The 8,389-nt window shown below is 49.0% G+C and overlaps 1 protein-coding gene across 1 annotated transcript in view; it reads right to left on the bottom strand.

Annotated features, from left to right (window-relative positions):
* Nucleotides 1-6,139: 6,139 nt before the first annotated feature.
* The window catches only part of RIN3 (Ras and Rab interactor 3), a 72,126-nt gene continuing 69,876 nt past the window's right edge, over nucleotides 6,140-8,389 (bottom strand). The window contains exon 10 of the mRNA XM_087747550.1: nucleotides 6,140-7,911. Coding sequence (XP_087603676.1) covers nucleotides 7,603-7,911 — 309 coding nt within the window. The 3' untranslated portion in view covers nucleotides 6,140-7,602. The remainder of the gene's footprint in view (nucleotides 7,912-8,389) is intronic.

Below are 8,389 nucleotides of genomic sequence, written 5' to 3'. Positions count from 1 at the left end.
TATCTATTCCCTGTAAGCCTTTTATAAGGCAGGTCTCATCTCAAAAAAATCCCAAACCAACAAAACCCAAAACAAATCCCAAAATCCCAACCCAAAAGCAACAACAACAAAAAATATCAAAAGCCCAAAATCACATTTGAAGGCACCACTCCTTAGAGGTGACTCAGTAAATGACAAGCCGGGGGAAAATTAAAGGTTATAAAGTGACTCAAAATAGTTTCAGGTTCTCCATACCTTTTTACACACGGAGACAGGAAACAAACACTTCAGGGCTCTTTCCAAAGTGTGTTAAAATATGCAAAATTACTGCATGGGAAAAGAACAAACTTTAGCAAAAACTAAACCAGCATTTCCAGAATGGAGAGAGTTCTGGGTATCTCCACTCAGGGGAGAGAGATTGTAAGGAATGTAACTGAAGCTGCTTTTATGTAAAGAAGAGCCAGATAAAGCCAGGAGCATTAGCACTTTCAGCTGTCTGCTGAGTGAGCGGGTGAGCACGAGAAATCCCAGGGCACAGCTAGTGTCAAGATGGATAGGTAAAGGTAAAAGTACGTGGAACTAGGCTTTACTGAATTAAGAAATGGAAGTTTGCACCCTGGGAGTCATTGGAAGTTCAGGTACGTGCTGCTTTTGAGTTGCTTCTTGTTTCTTTTCAGCTGTAAAGCTGGGGGGTTTTAGCAGAAATCTAAGAAGAGTATGGAGTTCTTGAGTGCCTGAATGTGTTCCAGGTGTTCTCCTGGTGGCAGGAGGAGGGGTTGGCCATGCAGGACAGCTTTCAGGCAGTCTGGCTGCTATCACAAAAGGGTGTATTAAGAGCCCCCAATCACTTTGAAAGAACAGGAGAAATGACTCCTTCAAAGCCCTGTTTGAATATATACATTACATCTATGAAGTTTTACACATCTCTGCTTTTAGAGTTGTTCCTTGCCCTACAAATCCAGCCTGCTTCTCAAGCACTTGGCATCATCAGTTCATAGTTCTAACAATTTTCTTCACCCTTTAGAAATACTTTTTCTTCTGAAGTATTCAGAAGAGGCTTTTGGTCTTTTGGATTTTCTTACCTAGAATGCAGAGGTGAAAAAAAAGCCCTCCAGGTTCTTCACAGACAGCATCACTTTACAGCCAAGAGTCTCCAGCTGTACTAAGTAGACCTCAAAAAGTAATTATCAGATGAAAAAGGAGCTGCTAGCAGACACTTTTATTTTCACACATTACTGACACCCGGGTGGCACTTGTACCTCGCTACCATCGCGTGCCCTGACCCTCCTGCCGACCCTTGCAGCTCTGAGGATGCAAAGCTGAAACGCGAAGGAGTGAGATTTTGTTCTGTCCATTTTCCTCCTGCAGGAGTGATTTCCAGAGCTTCACCATCCTAAATGCTGCCCTTGGCGTTGTTGCCCCTTCCCTCAGGGATGTGCTGAAATGAGAGAGGCAATCTGCACCCATAATACCGTCTGAGATGCAGCAGGTTCTTACCCACACGCCACAAAAAGCACTAACATGCTATTGAATTTCCAGTTTGTATCCAGCGACCCATTTCCTTTGCAGTCACTCAGGGAACAGCCCCGCAGAAGGAAAAACCCACCTTCACCTGCACTGATCAATACATTTGTTTCAAGGCCTCCAAATAAATAGCATCACAGAGGCTTAGTGCCTGCATGGCAGGCTGTTTATTGTGGGATGGTAATAGAACCTGATGAGAAAATCATTTTAGGATTGTGCAAGGTCAGTCTTACACCAGAGCATCTTGCGGTGTATTGGGCAAGTGCAGACACCCTCGCTCTTCTGCAGGCAGGCGGCTGCTCAGGCTGCCGTTCCTAGAATGCTGGGGTGCAGGAATGACTTCTGCAAAATACGGAAAACTGTCAGGTTCCCAGCTAATTGTCAGCACCAGGCAGAACAAGGCGAAGTCGAGGCTGTGCTATTTACAAAAACCTTTCCTGAGCAGAATAGTTGTGTATATCCGTAACCACTGGCAAGAGCGTCATTTGCGCCAGCCGGGGCTTCCTGTCCTCCTCCTCCTCCTCCCCACTGCCAGGAACAGAGTTCAAGGCCTTTTCCCAGCCCCTCTGTGGCAAAGCTGCCACGCGTTTCTACCCAACGTCCTGCTGCACACAGCAGTTCACCACCTTCCCGTTGAGAGGACCCGGAGGGCAGGGGCCATGATCAGCCTCCCCAGTACGCTCTATGCTGACTCTTTCTATATAGTGCACACTTACATGGACGCAGTTTTGTTCAGAGCGCAGGTAACCACCCTCCCTTCTCTACTAGCCATAAAGCAGAAAGCAGGTCACCTGCAGTTGGAGATAATGCACTTTTTTAGAGATTCCAGTAAGCAGTAGTATTTTAGCTCTGTCCAAACCAAGTTGCATCTTCTCTCACCAGGATGGCTTAAGGTAAGTGCTGAGCAGCCGTGCCCGTCTCAGGGCAGGAGGCCGAAGGCCTCTCGGTCCTGTGCTCAGCCTCTGCCCTGTGGGAACAGGGATGGAGGAGCAGCAGAGAGAAAGGACTTCCTTCCTAGGGACACGATACCCCAAAAGAGGCAGGAGACAATGGAAATATTACAAGTCTGTAATCCTATGCACCACAGGCAGAGCTGGCCAGTATCCCACAGTAGCAACACGCATCCAAGGAGGGACTCTGGTGGCACCGGCAGGGTCTTCGCACCAGCTGGAGAGGAGAAAACTGGTTTTCACAGTGCAAGGGGTTGAAATGCTGGCCCAGGGCCCCAGCGAGGCTGTATGATCTCCAGCCCCGGAGACCTGCAGCACTGAAAGGATGAGGCCCTGAGCAACCGTGGGAGGCAGCCCCACTTGAGCAGGGATTGGAGGGGCGACCTCCAGGGGTCCTTGCCAGCCTGAATCACTTCACAAGCCTGCGGAAAAAAGCCGGTCTTGTGCCAGGTTTCAAAGTACAGTTGGTGACTGATGCATGATGAGGCCCAGAAGCTCTTGAATTCAGCAGGAAAACTGCCTTTGATTTCAATAGCTTTTATTTTAGGTTATACATGACCTGCCGGTGTAATTCTTTCAGTGAATTATTGACAGATTGTACCCCTCGGTGCAAAGTGGTGTTAAATCAGCTCTGTGCACGAAGTGGCCACACAGGCTTTTTGTTTTTTCTTTGCAGAAGCTGCTGGGTTCAGCAGGTCTCTCTCTCTCTCTCACACTGAGATCCTCTCCTTGTGAGTAAATGCGTGATTGTTGCACAATGTTCCTCTGCAAACAAGTGTTTGAGGATGCCTTGGCTGGATTGCACAACCCTACTTGGTCAAAGTCTCCTGAAACACTTCTGTCTGCTGATGGCTCATGTGAGGGACAGAGCATGAGTCACGGCGTGACCATCTTGACTAACCAGGGGAGGCCATAGATCACCAGACTGGACATCTTCCTCCTCGCCGGGGCTGCAGCATGAGGAAACCCCATGGCGAAGCAAATGAATAAAATCCCATGGAGCATTTAAAAATTCCCATTTCATTCCCACATTTGACATTTTTTTTTCTCACCACCTGAAATGTTAGATATCAGCCCAAAGCAGTGCAGGACCCTGGGCACCAGGGTCCAGAGGGAGGGACATGCTGAACCGCGCCAGCAGTCTCCACGCTGGGGACTCAAAGCTTTGCCAGGGTCACCAAAACAATGTCACGTTTGCTGCAGACAGGCTGTTTCTGCATGACCCTGGCGCAGGCAGAGCCTGAGTCCCACTGTTGAGCTGTGGGCTTGGAGAGGCGGCAGCCATCGCTGTCCTGGGTCCTCCAGGAGCCCATCACTCTGGGCATCTCCCAGCTTGTGTTCCCTGACAAGGGACAGCTGTGGTTGGGCTCTGGAGGAGCCAGGTCACCCCTGTACCCCAGAGATATATGTTTAACAAAGCTGTTGCTGGTGGTTTATATAACATGACCAAACCGGCCAGGTGCCCCACGGCCTCTCAGCAAGCCCCACTCTGCACCAAGCTCCAAGCACAGGGATTTCCTTCCAGGCAGCTCGTGGCCAGGCACGCTAACTCGCATTACTGTCAATAATCTCTGAGTTCGGGAAAGCCATGGCAACCTTTGCAAATCAAATCAGAGCTTTGTAGTTGTTATGCCAGAGGAAAACATTGCATGTGCAATTTGAGAGCCTTTGTAAAAGCCCACAGAAATTCAGCTGGCAATTCTTGCATTTTGAAAACTGGGATCTGCAGGTCTGATTTTGGGACTAGGCTTGGTAAATTTTAGTCTGAGCCTGTTTGGATTGCAGTGATTTAGCACTGTCGTGGTTTCCATGGGCTGCACTGACCAGCTGTATAATCTATGGTTCCCCCTTGCCCTGAGGTCCAGCTGCTGACTCAGACGTCCCAGGACACTGTGAGGTGCCGGAGCGCTTCGCTTCATCAATCTGTTGCTTGACCCTGGCCGGTGCAAAGTCCAGTTACTTTCCGGAAATATCCAGCAGAAGATCAGTCCTAGCTTCCTTCCTTGCATGTTTCTACTTTAGCCTCATCAGATTACTTTAGGCTCATTAACTGTGAATGTTAAAGTATAAAGATAACTTGATCAGGCCAAGGACTTTGGCAGACATATGCATCTTTGCTCCTGGGGCTTAAAATAACTTGCAGCAGTCACTGCAGAACTATCCTGCTGCTCAGACCCCTCCACATCTCTGGGTCCCGCCGTACGTGGACCCCATGCAGTGCGATACCTGTGCACAGGTGGTGGGAGGCGAGGTGGGTACATGGCTTGGAGTCCTACCAAGGGGGCGAGGAGACCAGTGGGAGGTGGGACAGAGAGTGAGTCTTGGCCCATGGTTTGGGTGGGGAAGGGAGGCGAGAGGCGGGGGGGGGGGGTGTCCTTTGGGAGAGTGGGTGCAAAACAGAGGATTTGGAGAATGTGTGTGAGGGGTCTGTTTGAGAAAAAAGGAAGGTTCGTAAGTGATGCTGCCCAGAGGTTGGACCCTCCTGCTGCCACAGCTGCAGGGGTGACAGTCAAGATCATCCTCACTATGGCCAACAAAGAGCAGGTCAGCTGTCAAGACATATAGACATCAGTGATGGTGCCTATGGTGGAAACAGGAGAATGGGCGTCTCTGTGCTGGTGTCAGGGATTTACTGGCAGAGCTTCTACCAGAGGGGGAAACTGCTGAGCTCATCCAACATGCAGGGATGGTGGTGGGCTGAGGAGCCAGGCAGGGTGAGGACATGTTGCCTCACAGCTGGAGCGCCCAGGGGATGCTGTACCCAGCCCCCCGGTGAGGGCCTGCCGCCAAGCCATCGGCACACAACGCCCAGGGCAGCGCCGCAGAGGGGCAAGAGCTGATGTCCTTGCCATAACCTGCAGGATGGACGTGGGGAAGCTGCTGTTGGGGCAGAGGCCAGGAGCTCCCGGGGCCATGGGGCTCCCTGGGGGCCTGTCCCACTGCTACAGCCAGGAGTGGGAGAGCAGGGAGCACCAGGGCAGCCCCAGTCTTGGGCATCAGGCACCTCCCTGGGGATGGGGACAGGCTGAGGCCGTGCTGGGACATCGCTGTGGGGAGCTGGAGACCAGCCCTGCTGCAGCATCACTGGGGCAGGGGCTGACAGCCCTGGGAGGCTGGCATGGGGTCCTGAGCATTGGGCCAGGTGGGGTAGCCCTTGGGAGGCACTGGAGGCAGCAACGCCTGCGAGTGCCCTCAGGGCCCTCAGAACAGCATCTCCTCCGTCAGATCGGTACTTGAAACCTGTATCTCAGGTTTGGTCATGGCATCCCGAGTGCCACCCTGAGAGCAGCACAGGCTCCCAGCAGGAGCACGCTGCCCTGCAAGAGGCTAATGGCAGCGCGAGGGAGGGGTTCAGCTCTGGCATCCTGTGGGTGTGCTGCCCACAGGCAAGGCGGAGGTGCCAACAGCTGCACATGAGCAGAAATAACCATGAATTTGGAGTCAGCTCAGTGCCGGTGTCACACACTGCAAGCTCTGCACGTGATGTCCTCGAAACCAAGATTGCTATTATTCACTGTTCCTCATTCTTGGTTGTTGGCCCTTTCTGACAAGACGTGCACGCAGCCTGAGCTGGCAGATGCACAGCACTGGTTTGCTATCTGTATGCAGATTTGGCCAGTGCACACTACAGCTAGGGCACATAGACACAGACATTTCAAGCCCCAGAGACTGAGAGAGTGACCAGCTACATGCGATGCCATTTTACCTTTGGAACTTCAGGAGTAAGGCAGGGACCTTGGGCAACCTGGCCCAATGTGTCCCAGTTCTTTTTGGAATGTTAATGGAAGGGAACAATAGCAGCTTTGAGCAAAACCCACAGTAAATCACCCTTTCTTTCTAATCGGAGCTTTGCTAGGCCTGATCCCAAGTTTGCGTAGCTGCAGTGGAGGTTATTTGCCTCCTGCATGCAGACAATCCAGTATCTTGTGATCACAGTGAGAATCTTGCTTGAATGAAGGCACCCAGCAGACATGGATCGGTCTTGCAATTAAGGCTCCTGCTTCCATTATCCAATCCTGAAAAATTGTTTTCAAATTTCATGAAATGCATTTTTGCTTTGCTTCAATTTATTCTGTGGGAATTTAAGTTTGCAGGGAAATTTAAGTCTGCAATGACTGAATGACTGAAAGCACAGGTAGAAAGGAGAATTAGCAAGTTCTGTCTGCAACAGCCTGAATTTATTAAAGTAATAACCTGGTGGGACTTATAGATATGAAAACACTAGAGAAAATGACATCCGGGTAAAAAGGGACAGGTATTTAATTCTAGCTCTTTTTGACTTTCAAATTTTAATCTGGTTTGCTACACTGGGCAAATCATTAAGTTCTTTACAAACACTTATTTTAAAATAATTGCACCATATCACACATGAAAATAAATATACAATTAACCAGACACTATCATACAACCAATGTGATTAAAACTGCTGTACATGTAAAACTGATGGCGAAGACTTTCAATCTTTAAGAAAAATACATTGGTGAAAATGCCTATGCTACCTGATTTCAGTGACAACTAGGTGGCAGAAAATGTATTCTTAGTGAAGGTACAGGATCATCTTGCATGGTCTGTAATTATGTGGATTTTGAAGGCAATGACATGTTGTAGACAGCAAGACAGATATGGAGTTCGGCTACAGGTGGCAACTGTACGCCACTGAATACATCAGACAAGACTCAGTTTATTCAAACTGGGTGAACAGATACTGTAGGGCATAAACGCAGTCTTACCTCCAGATAGCATTGAGGTGTGTGCAGACCTTTCACAGGCCTTGTGCACAGAGGTGATTCGCGCCTGCCATAATTTATTTGGAGTAAATGTCCACTTTTCTGCAAGACCTCTGAATTTTCTCTACTGTCCATTTACATTCTGCGATGGCGGCTGGTTGCCAGCAGGAGGTTCTGAGGTTTGATACTTCAAGTTTTCCAGAGGATGAATGTTCTCCTGAATGCTCCTTTTATTTCTGCAAATGAACTCTGCTGAGAAATGCCGTGTATTCAGACAGCATCTACAATTAGCACATCTGCCCCGTGTTGAAGGCCACACTCCAGAGACCTCCTGAGGTCTGCAGATACCAGAGGATCTCATGAGATAAACTATCCAGCCCTTCCAGGACGACAGCAAACACAACAAAAGAGCAGCATGGCCCCTAGAGAAAGTCTGATTCTTTGACAATTGGAATTGGCGGGGTTTTATGATCTATTGGTTTATAAATAAAATGGAAATCTTTCTTGGTTTCACTCTTCAGCAGGGAGGCTTTGATATGGTGAGGAAGGGCATCTTTGTCCAGCTGCAGCCACTGGTCATCAACAAAAACAAAGAGTCTATAGTCCTTGGGATGGGAGACTTCAAACTTTTCAGCACACTGCTGGCTCAGCTGCTCAGCCGTGGTGTCATTCCGGGAAGCAAGTGTCCTTGACTGAGCACCGACTTCCAGAAAGGAGATAGAGATGAAATCCTGAAGAGAAACATGAGGATAGATCTTGCAGTTAACACAGTGACTTGGGACTGAAGGAGGCAGAACTCAGCCCAAAGCTCTAGCTGCCTAGAGCTCTTAAGTGCTCCCCAATATCTTCCAGTCATCCTCCAATGCCCCAGTTATTCTCTCCTTTCTCCCCTCTGATGAACAAGCTCTGAATCAGCAAATACTTAAACTAGTAAACACTTAACCAAATAATTAGCCCTGTAAAAATACATAAGTGAAAGCTTTTTTTGGATTTTGGTGAATATCATTAATGAGCAGTCTGCAACAGTTCCTTCTCTCACCTTTCTACAGCTCCTAAAGAAATAGGATGCAAAGAAGGAACAGACCAGGGTAACAAGCCAAAAAACTCAGAGATCTTGCCTGAAAACACCATCTCACAGAAACAGGAAAAGGCTGGCTGTCAGTGCCATGACCCTTGTAACTCCACCGTCACCCAAACAGCACCTTGAGA

This window comes from Nipponia nippon, unplaced genomic scaffold (genome assembly GCF_047370975.1).
Source record: "Nipponia nippon isolate SJK-2023a ecotype South Korea unplaced genomic scaffold, ASM4737097v1 scaffold_11, whole genome shotgun sequence".
Classification (NCBI taxonomy): Eukaryota; Metazoa; Chordata; class Aves; order Pelecaniformes; family Threskiornithidae; genus Nipponia; species Nipponia nippon.
This window is presented reverse-complemented; position numbering and strand designations above follow the sequence as displayed.